General features: G+C 34.4%; 1 protein-coding gene across 1 annotated transcript in view; it reads right to left on the reverse strand.

Annotated features, from left to right (window-relative positions):
- Positions 1 to 9,344: 9,344 nt before the first annotated feature.
- Positions 9,345 to 15,562, reverse strand: part of LOC132751861 (rab3 GTPase-activating protein catalytic subunit-like) — a 34,326-nt gene continuing 28,108 nt past the window's right edge. The window contains exons 24-27 of the mRNA XM_060742073.1: positions 13,401 to 13,619; positions 11,812 to 11,912; positions 10,927 to 11,145; positions 9,345 to 10,334 (exon numbers count right to left, since the gene is read on the reverse strand). Of these exons, the coding sequence (XP_060598056.1) occupies positions 10,089 to 10,334; positions 10,927 to 11,145; positions 11,812 to 11,912; positions 13,401 to 13,619 (785 nt within the window). The 3' untranslated portion in view covers positions 9,345 to 10,088. The remainder of the gene's footprint in view (positions 10,335 to 10,926; positions 11,146 to 11,811; positions 11,913 to 13,400; positions 13,620 to 15,562) is intronic.

Below are 15,562 nucleotides of genomic sequence, written 5' to 3' on the forward strand. Positions count from 1 at the left end.
CGTACATTTATGATTCTTTATGATAGAATTCATTCATCCTATTTATATCCATCCAAAGCAGATTCTTTTTTTAAATTTTCAGTGAAGCAGAAAGGTATAATATATTGAATATTACTGAAAATCTTTGTCATCGTCTTCCTGTATCTTTCTTTGTATGAAATATATTGATAAATTTCTATTCAAGTTGTTTTCGAGCATTGCTTTGTTTCTTTGTGGTTTTACAGACAGTTTACACGGGGTTGGAACCATGGCACATATATGAGTCTAAAATTGAGCATCGGTAAAAAAATGTGTCAATTTTCGCTGATTCAGATGTGCGCCATAACACGAAATGTGAAGGAGAAAACAGGTCAATCACAGATTTTTTTTGATTTTTTTACCGATGCTCAAGTTTGAGATCCATAGGGGGTTCCACCCCGTGGTTTAAGAACGCGTGCCGTTGCAATCCTAATTCAACCAGATGAAGTTTATTCTTGCGCATGCGCAATGTGCACACGACAAAAGATCGTTCCTTGTTAACACAAAAATATTGTAGCAATGCATAAGAAACTTCACATAAATTGACAGTGCAAAGATTCTAATTATATCAAACAGCATATCTTTTAACAAACAAAGGCAAATTTTGGCTTTACAGGGATGTGATCAAGAACAGGTTGCCACATTGCAACCCCGTACGATTTGTAAATCATTGAAGTAATCGTTGAAAAAATGCCGAAATTTATTTATTTGCATATTTGCAATGATGCATGTTAATGAACAATGTTTTAGTTTTCAGTTTGTGTTTATCTGACTTTAATAAATCTGATTAAACAGAGAAATAAAAACAGAATCCCTAAGGAATGCCCTACTATGACCAAAAATGACCAGGCCACGCGGAAATCTCCTGAAAATATTACTTAAGTTAGGGCTTAAGGCCTTTTCATGTGCAAAGAAGACCCTCTCAAGTTGTACAAAATCGAATTTGCATTGAAATTAATTAAATCGCTTTGGAACGGTAGGCTCATAAAATTGATGTTTATTTCAAAAATTTATATAGAGAAAGAACAAATCGAGGGTGCCAAAAATGACCAAGCCACGCGGAAATCTCCTGGACATATAACTTGGGTTATGGCTTAAGGCCTTTTCATGTGCAAAGAAGACCCTCTCAAGTTGTACAAAATCGAATTTGCATTGGAATTGGTCCAATGGCTTCTGAACGGTAGGCTCGTAAAATTGATGTTTTTTTGAAAAATGTATATAGACAAAGAACAAATCGAGGGTGCAAAAAATGACCAAGCAACGCGGAAATCTCCTGGACATATTACTTGGGTTAGGGCTTGCCCAAAAATCGTAGTTGGTTACCACTAAAAAGAGCAGTAACCACGCTAAAATGACATTTTTTAAAACCCCAACATGAATTTACTTCTATGAAGTTTCATTAAAATTCCTCCATGCGTGTAGGATATAATGTAATACCCTGGTCCATAGTAACTTTAATAGAGACAGATATAACCTAACTTTAAAGCTTTATTTGTATTTTTATTTCTTGTATAATATGTTTATATCATGGTGGATAACAAGTTTATATTCAGGACTTTATAATTGCTAGGTATTTAACTTAACTTGTAAATGCAGGATATTAATATAACTTACTTCCTGGTTTAAGCAGCCATGTTTGTATCACAGGTGAACGTCGCGTGGCCATGACTTACACTATACCCCCGTTCCCCCTATACAACCCAAAACCCTTAAACATCATCCAAACATCATAAGTATTGACAAAAATAAATTTTATGAAAACAAAAAATTATGACTCTAAAAAATTATAAGGACTCTACTTTCATTTTGCATAGAAATATCAGTAGCATCTCAATTATCATCAATTTTTCACCGATCTTAACAATCCTGGTGTCAAATCTTAGATAAATAAATACTTTTTAAGGAAACAACAGTGACACTTTCGCTGATTATACGTAGCAAGTAATATTCAAGCCAAAACAGTCAACAAAAGAAACTCGGAAGAGTTCTGATTGCACTGTTTCGGTATAACTCTCACGAGTGAAACACACTAAATTCTTGGTGAATGAATATTTCTTTGTATTGCGTATTTAAATATGATAAAATTAAATTATTATTTGTTATAATTGTTCAATCAAAGCATCATATGAAACTAAAACGCACCTTTTTCCTATATGTCAAATTCTCAGTAAAATGGCACAGCTCAGATTTGTTTCCCTTTGCTTTTATATGGAGTATTTTCATTGGTCCGAGGTTTTCATGTGACCAATGAAAATACGGCTGTGACTAAAAAAAGGATTGGAGCACCACACTAAATACCGTATTCCGGTATATACCGGACAAGGCGCTTGAATGATAAAATGCTAAAATCTTGTCTTTTTACCCAACGGAATGAACTTTAACAGGTCTAATTCATCTTTTCACACCGAATCAAGTACGATAATCAAGGAAAAATGTAAAATTCGGCGAAAAAAACGATATTTGTCTATTTTGTGATCATGATTTCTGCAAGCGTCTAGAGGTACTGCTCCAATCCTGTATTGAGCTAAATCCTGAAAATCTGAAAATACTCAATTTTAAAACAATCTGCTGCGCCATTTTACTTTCAGTTTGGATTGAACAGAATAAAATGTTCGGATACCAATGTCCAATGTTATAAAGAATTGTTCGAAGTTCAAACTCAGACCTCAAGTATTTGATTGGTCACAAAGAAGCACAAAAGCACAATATGTATAATGTAAAATTAAAAATCCCGAGATTGGAGCCAAACTCAGAGAAGTTTTAAAACCTGGGTACTTGATCTTATGATTTTGGTATGGAAAAACAGAATGCACTTTTGAAACCCATTGCAAAAGCTACACAAATTTTGGCTTGAACAAAATTACTGAATTTTGTCAGTTTAGGTATATAACTTTAAAATTCCAAGAAATTTGGTGGTCTGATGTATGAAAAGCTTAAGTTGAAATAACTAGAACTCCGCTAGTCGGATGTGTCGCCTTGTGAACAATGTAGTTTAGGAGAAATGGCCAGGACAAAAATGAAAAATGAAAAATAACAAAGGGCAATAACTAAAAAAATAATAAGTGCAGAGCAGCAGTTTCTGTGCACTGCACTTCTTATCAATAAGATCTATCATTCTATGATGTTTCAAGTCCATAGCTTTCATACTTGAGGAGAAATGACCAGGACAAAAATAAAGTAAGAAAATCAACAAAGGGCAATAACTCAAAAAATAAGAAATGCAGAGTATCAGTTCTTATGCACTGCACTTTTTCTTAATGAGATCTATCATCCTATGAAGTTTCAAGTCCATAACTTTTATACTTTCGGAGAAATGGCCTGGACAAAAATTAAGTATGAAAATTATCAAAGGGCCATTACTCAAAAATTAAGAAATGCAGAGTACCGATTCTTGTGCACTGCACTTCTTCTTAATGAGATCTATCATCCTATGAAGTTTCAAGTCCATAGCTTTTATACTTAAGGAGAAATGGCCCGGACAAAATTAAAGTATGAAAATAAACAAAGGGCAATAACTCAAAAAATAAGAAATGCAGAGTACCGATTCTTGTGCACTGCACTTCTTCTTAATTAGACCTATCATCCTATGAAGTTTCAAGTCCATGGCCTTTATACATTAGGAGAAATGGCCCGGACAAAATTAAAGTATGAAAGGGCAATAACTCAAAAATTAGGAAGTGCAGAGTACTGGTTCTTGTGCACTGCACTTCTTCTTAATGAGATCTATCATCCTATGAAGTTTCAAGTCCATAGCTTTTTTAGTTGAAGAGAAATGGCCTGGACAAAATTAAAGTATGAAAATTAACAAAGGGCAATAACTCAAAAAATAAGAACTGCAGAGTACCGGTCCTTGTGCACTGCACTTCGGGTTTTTGAAAGAAGCATGCATACCAAGTTTGAAGTCAATCAGACTTATAGTGACTGAGTTATGCTCCGGACAAGCTTTAGAGGACGCCGACAATGACAACGACACAGACGCCGCCGCCGACAAAAGTAACCCCTACATGTCACCTTTTCAAGGCGACACAAAAATGAAAATTAACAAAGGGCAATAACTCAAAAAATAAGAAATGCAGAGCAGCAGTTTCTGTGCATTGCACTTCTTATCAATAAGATCTATCATCCTATGAAGTTTCAAGTCTATAGCTTTCATAATTTATGAGAAATGACCAGGATAAAAATAAAGTATGAACATTAGCAAAGGGCAATAACTCAAAAAATAAGAAATGCAGAGTACCAGTTCTTGAGCACTGCACTTCTTCTTAATGAGATCTATCATCCTATGAAGTTTCATGTCAATAGCTTTTATACTTAAGGAGAAATGGCCTGGACAATAAAGTATGAAAATTAACAAAGGGCAATAACTCAAAAAATAAGAAATGCAGAGTAGCGGTTCTTGTGCATTGCACTTCTTCTTAATGAGATCTATCATCCTATGAAGTTTCATGTCCATAGCTTTTATACTTTAGGAGAAATAGCCTGGACAAAAATAAAGTATTAAAATTAACAAAGGGCAATAACTCAAAAAATAAGAAATGCAGAGTACCAGTTGTTGTGCACTGCACTTCTTCTTAATGAGATCTATCATCCTATGAAGTTTTCAAGTCCATAGCTTTTTACTTTAGGAGAAATGGCCCGGACAAAAGTAAAGTATGAAAATTAACAAAGGGCAATAACTCAAAAATTAACAAGTGCAGAGTACTGGTTCTTGTGCACTGCACTTCAGGTCATTATAAGAAGCATGCATACCAAGTTTGAAGTCAATCCGACTTATCATGACTGATTTATGCTCCGGACAAGCTTAACCGACACCAACGACGCTGACACCGCTGACAAAAGTAACCCTTTTACGTCGCCTTTTTCAAGGCGACACAAAAAAATGATTAAATACAAGAAACATGGCAATGCCATGAAACCAGGTTTTCAATTATCACCATTGTAGATAAATATGTTGTATTTGAAATACAAATACAAGCAACAAACACATGTAAAACCTATGTGCCCAAATGTGAAAATCTAATTATATAATATGTAAAGTAGAAATGCAACACATGTCAGCTAGTGAAAAGAATTTCCACCCTTAACTATAATATTCCTTGTTGCCTAGCGTAGAAAAACCCAGGGGCAAGGGCCAACTCGGAGCATATTCACGGGTGGAGAGGCGCAGGCTGGGGGGGGGGGGGGCGGGGGGGGGGGCGGGGGCGGGGCGGGGCCCAACCCAACCCCCCGCCGCGCGCACCTACCTCTTATAACAATTATTCATTCAAACGTTGGTAACTCACGCACATCATAGGCAACTTCCAATTAATCCATACAGCCATTGCATTTTGTTGTGCATTCTTCGAATTAATAAACTCATCGCCACACTCAATCCACCTAACAAATTCCGACAAACTATAATCAGGTCAAAAAATTATCCAATCACAAAAACCCCGACAATATGTGCCAGGGCACTTGATGACAAAGCTTCTGTGAAAGTTTGAACAAAATCCATTGAGAAATGTAGACGAGTTCAGCACAGAAGAATTTGTTCACTATATATTGATAATTCTGTATAAGGAAAAAAAAACAAAGGGCCATAATTAGGTCAAATAATATCCAATCACAAAACCCCGACAATATGCGCCAGGGCACTTGATAACAAAGCTTCTGTAAAAGTTTGGTCAAAATCCGTTGAGAAATGTAGGAGAAGTTGCACACGATAGAAATTGTTCACAATATATTCTGTATAAGGAAAAAAAACAAAGGGCAATAATTAAGTCAAATATTATCCAATCACAAAACCCCAACAATATGCCCCAGGGCACTTGGTGACAAAGGTTCTGTAAAAGTTTGGTCAAAATCCGTGGAGAAATGTAGGAGGAGTTGTGCACAGAAGTAATTGTTCACTATATATTCTTTATAAGGAAATAAAACAAAGGGCCATAATTAGTTCAAATATTATCCAATCGCAAAACCCAGACAATATGCCCCAGGGCACTTGATGACAAAACTTCTGTGAAAGTTTGGTCAAAATCCGTTGAGAAATGTAGGAGGAGCTGTGCACAGAAGAAATTGTTTACTATATATTCTTTATAAGGAAAAAAAACAAAGGGCCATAATTAGGTCAAATATTATCCAATCGCAAAACCCCTACAATATGCCCCAGGGCACTTGATGACAAAGCTTCTGTGAAAGTTTAGTCAAAATCCGTTGAAGAAATGTAGGAGGAGTTGTGCACAGAAGAAATTGTTCACTATATATTCTATATAAGGAAAAAAAACAAAGGGCCATAATTAGGTCAAATATTATCCAATCGCAAAACCCCGACAATATGCGCCAGGGCACTTGATGACAAAGCTTCTGTGAAAGTTTGGTCAAAATCCGTTGAGAAATGTAGAAGGAGTTGCGCACAGAAGAAATTGTTTACGCCCACCCGCCCGTCCGCCCATCCGCCCGCCGACATACCTCAATCTAATAACCAGTTTTTTCCTTCGGAAAACCTGGTTAATAAACTCTAAAAAGAGTCAACAAGATGCTCCCCCACATTCCACTGGTTCGTCAGTCTGCAAAATCACTAAGAATGTAGTAAGCAATTAAACAAGAGGGCCATGATGGCCCTGAGGTCGCTCACCTGTATATAGGCCCCCCCAACCCCCACCAACGTTGCAGAGCCAATTTAACCCAAGGGCTTTTATTTGCACAAACTTGGTAGACACCCATAAGAAGATGTTTCATGCTAAACATTTAATTAAGTTCTAGCTCATTGGGCTTTTTAAAAGAAGATTTTTTTTAAGTTTTTACTATACACATATAGTTAAAAACAATGAGACCCCTGGGGCCGGGCCAGTTTTGACCCCAGGGCTTTTATTTGAACAAACTTTGTAGACACTTACTAGAAGATGTTTCATGCTTAATATCTTAACTCTAGCTATTTGGGTTTTTTCAAAGAAGATTTAAAGTTTTTGCTAAACACATATAAAGAAAATCAATGACCCCCGGGGCGGGGCCAATTTTGACCCCTGGGCTTGTATTTGAACAAACTTGGTAGACACCTATTAGAACATGTTTGATGCTCAATATTTTAGCCATAGCTCTTTGAGTTCTTTAAAAGAATGATTTTTAAAGTTTTTACTATATGCATAAAGGGAAAATCAATGACCCCCCGGGGCGGGGCCAATTTTCACCCCAGGGCTTTTATTTGAACAAACTTGGTAGACATCAATTAGAAAATGTTTTCTGCTAAATATCTTAGCTCTAGCTCTTTTGGTTCTTTAAAAGAAGATTTTTTAAGTTTTTAATATATGCATATAGGGAAAATCAATGACCCCCCGGGGCGGGGCCAATTTTGACCCCAGGGCTTTTATTTGAACAAACTTGGTAGACACACACTAGAAGATGTTTCATGCCATATATCTAAGCTCTAGCTCTTTGAGTTCTTTAAAAGAAGATTTTTAAGTTTTTACTATATGCATATAGGGAAAGTCAATGACCCCCGGGGCGGGGCCAATTTTCACCCCAGGGCTTTTATTTGAACAAACTTGGTAGACACCCATTAGAACATGCTTCATGCTAAATATCTTAGCTCTAGCTCTTTGGGTTCTTTAAAAGAAGATTTTTTAAGTTTTTACTATATGCATATAGGGAAAATCAATGACCCCCTGGGGCGGGGCCAATTTTGACCCCAGGGCTTTTATTTGAACAAACTTGGTAAACCACTCACTAGAAGATGTTTCATGCCAAATATCTAAGCTCTAGCTCTTTGAGTTCTTTAAAAGAAGATTTTTTAAGTTTTTAATATATGCATATAGGGAAAATCAATGACCCCCGGGGCGGGGCCAATTTTCACCCCAGGGCTTTATTTGAACAAACTTGGTAGACACCCATTAGAACATGTTTCATGCTAAATATCTTAGCTCTAGCTCTTTGGGTTCTTTAAAAGAAGATTTTTTAAGTTTTTACTATATGCATATAGGGAAAATCAATGACCCCCCGGGCGGGGCCAATTTTGACCCCAGGGCTTTTATTTGAACAAACTTGGTAGACACTCACTAGAAGATGTTTCATGCCAAATATCTAAGCTCTAGCTCTTTGAGTTCTTTAAAAGAAGATTTTTTAAGTTTTTAATATATGCATATAGGGAAAATCAATGACCCCCGGGGCGGGGCCAATTTTGACCCCAGGGCTTTTATTTGAACAAACTTGGTAGACACCCATTAGAACATGTTACATGCTAAATATCTTAGCTCTAGCTCTTCGGGTTCTTTAAAAGAAGATTTTTAAGTTTTTACTATATGCATATAGGGAAAGTCAATGACCCCCGGGGCGGGGCCAATTTTCACCCCAGGGCTTTTATTTGAACAAACTTGGTAGACACCCATTAGAACATGCTTCATGCTAAATATCTTAGCTCTAGCTCTTTGGGTTCTTTAAAAGAAGATTTTTTAAGTTTTTACTATATGCATATAGGGAAAATCAATGACCCCCCGGGGCGGGGCCAATTTTGACCTCAGGGCTTTTATTTGAACAAACTTGGTAGACACACACTAGAAGATGTTTCATGCCAAATATCTAAGCTCTAGATCTTTGAGTTCTTTAAATGAAGATTTTTAAGTTTTTACTATATGCATATAGGGAAAGTCAATGACCCTCGGGGCGGGGCCAATTTTCACCCCAGGGCTTTTATTTGAACAAACTTGGTAGACACTCACTAGAAGATGTTTCATGCCAAATATCTAAGCTCTAGCTCTTTGAGTTCTTTAAAAGAAGATTTTTTAAGTTTTTAATATATGCATATAGGGAAAAATCAATGACCCCCGGGGCGGGGCCAATTTTCACCCCAGGGCTTTTATTTGAACAAACTTGGTAGACACCCATTAGAACATGTTTCATGCTAAATATCTTAGCTCTAGCTCTTTGGGTTCTTTAAAAGAAGATTTTTTAAGTTTTTACTATATGCATATAGGGAAAATCAATGACCCCCCGGGGCGGGGCCATTTTTGACCCCAGGGCTTTTATTTGAACAAACTTGGTCGACACTCACTAGAAGATGTTTCATGCCAAATATCTAAGCTCTAGCTCTTATGGTTTTGTAAAAGAAGATATTTAAAGTTTTTTCTTTCGGTTGCCATGGCAACCAGAGTTTTGCATGGAATTAAAGTCTTTGAACAATTTTTAAAGGTGACCACCAAAGGAACATTCCTGTGAAGTTTGGATGAAATTGGCTTAGTGGTTTATGAGGAGATGTCATTTAAAGTAAAAGTTTACGGACGGACGGACGCCGGACGAAAAGCGATCACAAAAGCTCACCCTGTCACTTTGTGACAGGTGAGCTAAAAAAAATAAAGTTTGCCAGTGTATCATGTTTAATAGCATTTAAAATTGCAAATGTTAACAAACAAAAACAATAAATAACATGTACATGTATATGACACAAATACACAATACTTAGCAATCACAATCCACAATAGCTAATACATTTTACATGTATCCAAATTAACAATTATTGGGGTTAAACATAATTATTTCCTTTAATAAGACTGACTATATGATATCCAATGAAGCAAGCTATGATCAATAGTTTTGGTTACTAGTCAGGGAGGCTTTTTTGTGGCCAATGCCAAGATGATCTTGACATTTGGACAACGCAACACAATTGAGTTCAACCAATTTCCACACAAGATTTTAGGTCTGCAGGCTAAAATATTTCTTAACTATTAGTCGAGCAAGGTTTAAGTTGTCATGTAATTGTGGCCCATGTTTTAACAAGCACAAAGATAAGCGACATGTATTTCTAAATCTTCTTGATTAATGCCCAGATGAACATTTTTGTAAATCATGTAAACAACTGTTGCCCATCAGCCAGAAGATCAGCCAAACAACTGATAGTTATTCAAGGGATTGTGGTCCTTTCTATAAAAAAAAACAATTCTATTTTTAGAAAGGATTATCCCTCTCAGAAGTATAATTATTTTTTTATTATGTTTAAGTAAAACCTATTCCAAAAAGAAAAGTAAAAATTTAAATAACTAAGGACATAACACAGCACAGCGTGTAATAATTTATCAATATAAAGACCTAAATTCTTAAAACTATTGAAACACTGAGTCACTAAAAAACGCCCCAGCAATTCTAAACTCCTCCTCCTCAATACAACAGAATAATCTATGTGGTAACTGTTTAGAATAAGGGGCTGGTCTTGGCACAAATGTCCGCAGTATGTACTCTCTTGCTGAAGGCCGGGGGAAATTCGGCACTGAACTATTAAGTCTTGCATCATCATCATCTTCCATCCTAGCCTCGCCCACATCTTCTTCATCCAGTATCATGTATGAAGCCTTAAATTAATCAAAATATTTATATCTTTCAACATTGATTATAAAATTGCTTAAAGATATGTTATGCTCAAAATTGATATTTGAAAAAAAACCTGATAAATACTATAATATCTTTTGAAATGTACAATAAACATCTTTTGAACACACACACAGAGTAAATATGTAGCATTTTAACCTCTACACTCTACAGGTTATCACAGTATGCTTACATATTGTCAATATAAAAAACTGGCAGTTTTTATGCAAAAAGACCAAATTAAGTTGACCAGTACTAGGGAATGCAGCTTCCCAAACATGATTTATACATTCACTTATTCAAATTAGACATATTCTGGAAGAATTTACTAGATTTCAGTACATTTCTGCAGCAAAAGTATTTTACCCAAATATGAGCATAGTATATATCTTTAATATAACTTCATGTATCAATATAAGTATTTTGTTCGTAAAATTATATATTTAACTTCAATGCTGCAGGGTAAGGAATGAAAGTGTAAGAATTGGCCATAATATGTAACAATATATATTTCACAAATACATACCAGTAATATATATTAAGTTTGTGATATATATAAAAAATGGGACAACTTACTCTTTGAGCAGCTTGGAACAATTTGCTGATGATGTTCCCTGCTGGACCCATTGGTCCTCCTCTAACTGGTACCTCTGAGTTCTGTAAAATTGTTGCCACAAAATGTTCGAGTTCCTCTTTGGCGTCAGGTCGTTCAAGAAGCTCCGATGTGAACTTGGACTGCAAGGAGATGTTTCTTGCGATGATAATTTCTGCCTGCATTACCATTCTTATAAGTTCCTGTAAAATAAAAATATAAAAGAAAATTTATTTCTATTAAAATTGTGTAAGTTTCCTAATCTATATCCATTATGACCAAATGTCCTGGCCTACAAAATTTTAGGCATATGCAAATTATCATAAGGTTATCAATTAAAATGCACAAAAACATATCTTAATGATCAGAAATAAAGTGTACATGGACATGTTTTAATCAAACAGAGTGCCTATGGAATATTCCCATGATCAGAAATAAAGTACAAATGGACATATTTTTATTATCAAAAATGAAAAGCATATGGAATATTTCTGTCATTTAACTTGCATAAGAACATATTTTTATCAGATAAAGTGCACATGAATATACATGTATATTTATCAAATAAAAAGAATAAAGTGAATATGGACAAATAAAATCAAACAAAAGGAAAGGGATTTTCGGCTGTTTACACATTCGCATACTTAACTTTTAATTTAAATTGATGTGTACTTTGAACTATTTTGCTTATTTGGCCAAATATGAATGTAAAAGTTCACCAAGTTTACCTGTTTGTTTAAGAACAGTAAGAACAGAATTCAAGCCAAGCTGTCCAAAAAAAGCTGACTTATAAAGGTTTCTCTACCAAAAGAATAGTTATTACTTCTTTAAAGCAGAATCAAAGTGAAAAAGATCAAGGAAAAAATTACCTCATAACGTTTAGCATCTTGATTTGGAGACCTGGTCACTTGTGATGCTTTAACACACGCTTGTTCTATTACCTGCTTCAATACAGGTATTTTAGGATCATCTGAAATATTGAAGAGTGCACATGAGTAACTACAAATATTTCCATATGTATGCCTTAAATCAACTAATACAAGTTTTATAATTCTGCAAAAAAGATGAAATGAGAAAATTATATGATTATTTGTATTTCATTACATCAAAAGTATGTCACTAGACATCAAATGCAAATCATTTAGCTTTATTAACACCGCATTTATTCATTACCCTTTCATCATTTTGTGTCCTTGCATACTTTGATATGGAAATCTGGCCATGACCCCTAATTGCCTGCCGGACAATTTGAACATATTCTATACAGATTTCAGAATTTTAAAGCTAAAGATATGAAAATTTGACACAGTACATCTGTGGCTGTCTGGGTCTGATAATTTCTGGTTTTGGTGGCCCCCGACTAGTAATAGTTATGACATACTAGAACTCCGCGAGTCGGATGTGTCGCCTATATACTGTGAACAATATAGTTTAAGAGAAATGGCAAAGACAAAAATGAAAATCCACAAAGGGCAATAACTCAAAAAATAAGAAATGCAGATCAGCAGTTTCTGTGCACTGCACTTCTTATCAATAAGATCTATCATCCTATTAAGTTTCAAGTCTAAAGCTTTTATAATTTATGAGAAATGGCCTGGACAAAAATAAAGTATGAAAATTAACAAAGGGCAATAACTCAAAAAATAAGAAATGCAGAGTACCAGTTCTTGGGCACTGCACTTCTTCTTAATTTGATCTATCATCCTATGAATAGCTTTTATACTTTAGGAGAAAAGGCCTGGACAAAAATAAAGTATGAAAATTAACAAAGGGCAATAACTCAAAAATAAGAAATGCAGAGTACCAGTTCTTGTGCACTGCACTTCTTCTTAATGAAATCTATCATCCTATGAAGTTTAAAATCTTGACAGGTAATATATCCACATATATCACTCCAAAACCAAAATAACATATATTGTATTTCAATAGCTAGTCAGGTTCGCAGGTAAGATTTTACTGATTTTACAAGGCAATATCATATCATCCTTCCTGCTAGTTAGCATATAACTGCTTAGTAGCCATTATGGGAATGCCATGGTATTTCAGGATGATTTTATATAGTCATAAGTGTAAAAGAATGATTTCTTTATTGTTTCCATTTGTCACAAAATCTTTGGCTAACCATTTGCCATACTATCTTTGGCTAAAATTTTGTTTTTTATGTAATGCACCTACCATAGATACACATAGAGGCTTTAAATATTAGTCCATGACAGACAAAATTTCTTTATACAAGCAGGGGCGACAAAATCAATAGTTCTTATTGTCCAGGTTGTCCCACAGCCTCGATGGACAAGTGGTAATTTTTTAATAATTTAATATATAAAAATCGTAGGGTCAAGGTCAAAATTGCTCATTTATAAGATAAAAATGCACAGGTAAGTCAAAATCAGATTTTGCCAGCCTTGGACAAGTATTTGTTTCTTTTTTCCATGGAAATTCAAGAAACATATTTTACCATTCTCCATGGCTTTTAGGAGGGCAGCATGTATCAACATGGGCATCAGATGAACTACAACGTCTGCTGGTTTTAATGATGACAGAAAATGTAGGACCTTTTCTGCCTCTTTCGTATCATCAAACAACCGTTTCTGACGTCTAGCAGGAACCGGTCTGGCTGTCTGCCAAACCTCAACCCATACATTGCCAGGAATCTGCATACGCTGGCTCAAATGACCTGAAACAAGTTATTATATTTCAGTTAAATACATCATTCCATATGCCATAAAAGACATTACATGTACAAATGTTAGATCACAATACTACAGGATTGTTTAGAAAAGTGATACTTAGGTATGTTTCAGTTATCATATAACCACAATGATAACCATTAAACTGCAAAGATAAACATATGACCACATTGTTTACCATATAATCACAATGATGATCATATAGCTGCAAAGATAATAAAAAACCACAATGATTACCATATAAATGCAATGATAACCATATAACCACAATGATTAACATATACAATGTAATCACAATGACAACCATATAACTGCAATGATTACAATTTAATCACAATGATTACGTTATAACTGAAAAAATAACCATATAACCCCAATATCTACCATATAGTAACAATGATGACTATATAACTGCAAAGATAATCATGTAACCACAATGATAACCATATAGTCATAATGATAACAATATTACCATATAACTGTAATGATATAGAGGATATTTGTTTAGTTCAGTGTAAGATCGGAATACATTTCACCGAGTGAGCACCAAAAGGTATATTTCACGAGTGGCGCAGCCACGAGTGAAATATGAACTTTTGGTGTTCACGCAGTGAAATATATTTCGATCTTACATTAAACTAAACAAATTTTCTTTTTATTATATGCAAAAAAACGTTTAAAAAGACATTTTAACTTAGTACTATGACAATGACAATGACAATGACAATTTATTTATTGATATTGGCCACCGGCCCATTACAACAATATATACATTTACATATAATTTCTTGACTGGTGTCAGTACAGATCAATGTAATTCCTAATAATGTTTATATTGAAACACACAGAACTATTGTTGAATAATTTACCAAAATGCGTGTCGATCTTAACGAAAAACAAAACATAAGATCTTCACTTATGGCTATTCATTGCAAAATAAGGAAAACATACTATAGCCTTAACATAAAAGGCAATAGTGTTTTGATCAGTCTTAAGCTTTGTACAACATTGCCCGAAATGAAAAGTAAATCCATATATCTCATCACTGTACAAACGTATTCAAAATTGAAAACAACAAACTAAACAATACCTAAAAGTAACATTCATGATATTATAAGCATATTCTCAAATATTTTATAATAATAATTTCAAATTTAAGTATCTGTGTTATAACATAGAAAATGATTCCAAGAATGTGATCTCAACAATATAGTAAGTATATCCTAATGATTTCTAACTGTCAGTATCTGTATTACTTAATATATCATTTCTCTCTTTGAATGCATAATATGCATACATAGCTAAATTTGTTATAACATTATCAGAGCGAGAGCACATTAGAACATTAAATTTATGATTATTAGGATTATTAAAGAATTTTTTGTCAATGTATTTTTCTCTAATCAAAGACAATTTTTTACAAACTAAAACAAAATGATATTCATTTCCAATTGCTTCGTGACATAATTTACATATCCTTTGTTCTCTTAAAATATTCTGGTATCTACCTTTTTTCAATTTCTTAAATCATGGGAGGACAACCGAAGTTTGGCAAGAGCATTTCTGAATTTTCTAATTGTCACTACGGTTAAGTAATATTCATGTTCGATATTGCATTTAAACTGTCTATACGCATACAATTTAGAACTATCATTTATAATTGTTTGCCATTCTTGTAGATATTGGTCCTTTAATTTTTGTACAAAAGAATTTATGAAATAGTCTTCATTATTGACTGTTTGATTATACCAAATGTAGCCAAAACCATTTTTACATAATAAATTACGAATACCAGTACACCAGTTAGTTTGCCCCGTACTATCCAAAAACAACTGCATAAAATAGCATTTTTTAACTAATCTGTGTTCACCCATTTTAAGTATTTTACACCAATATCTTACAGCTCTTTTAGCAGAATTTATAAACATAG

This window comes from Ruditapes philippinarum, unplaced genomic scaffold (genome assembly GCF_026571515.1).
Source record: "Ruditapes philippinarum isolate M1 unplaced genomic scaffold, ASM2657151v2 ctg2167_1_1_1_1, whole genome shotgun sequence".
Classification (NCBI taxonomy): Eukaryota; Metazoa; Mollusca; class Bivalvia; order Venerida; family Veneridae; genus Ruditapes; species Ruditapes philippinarum.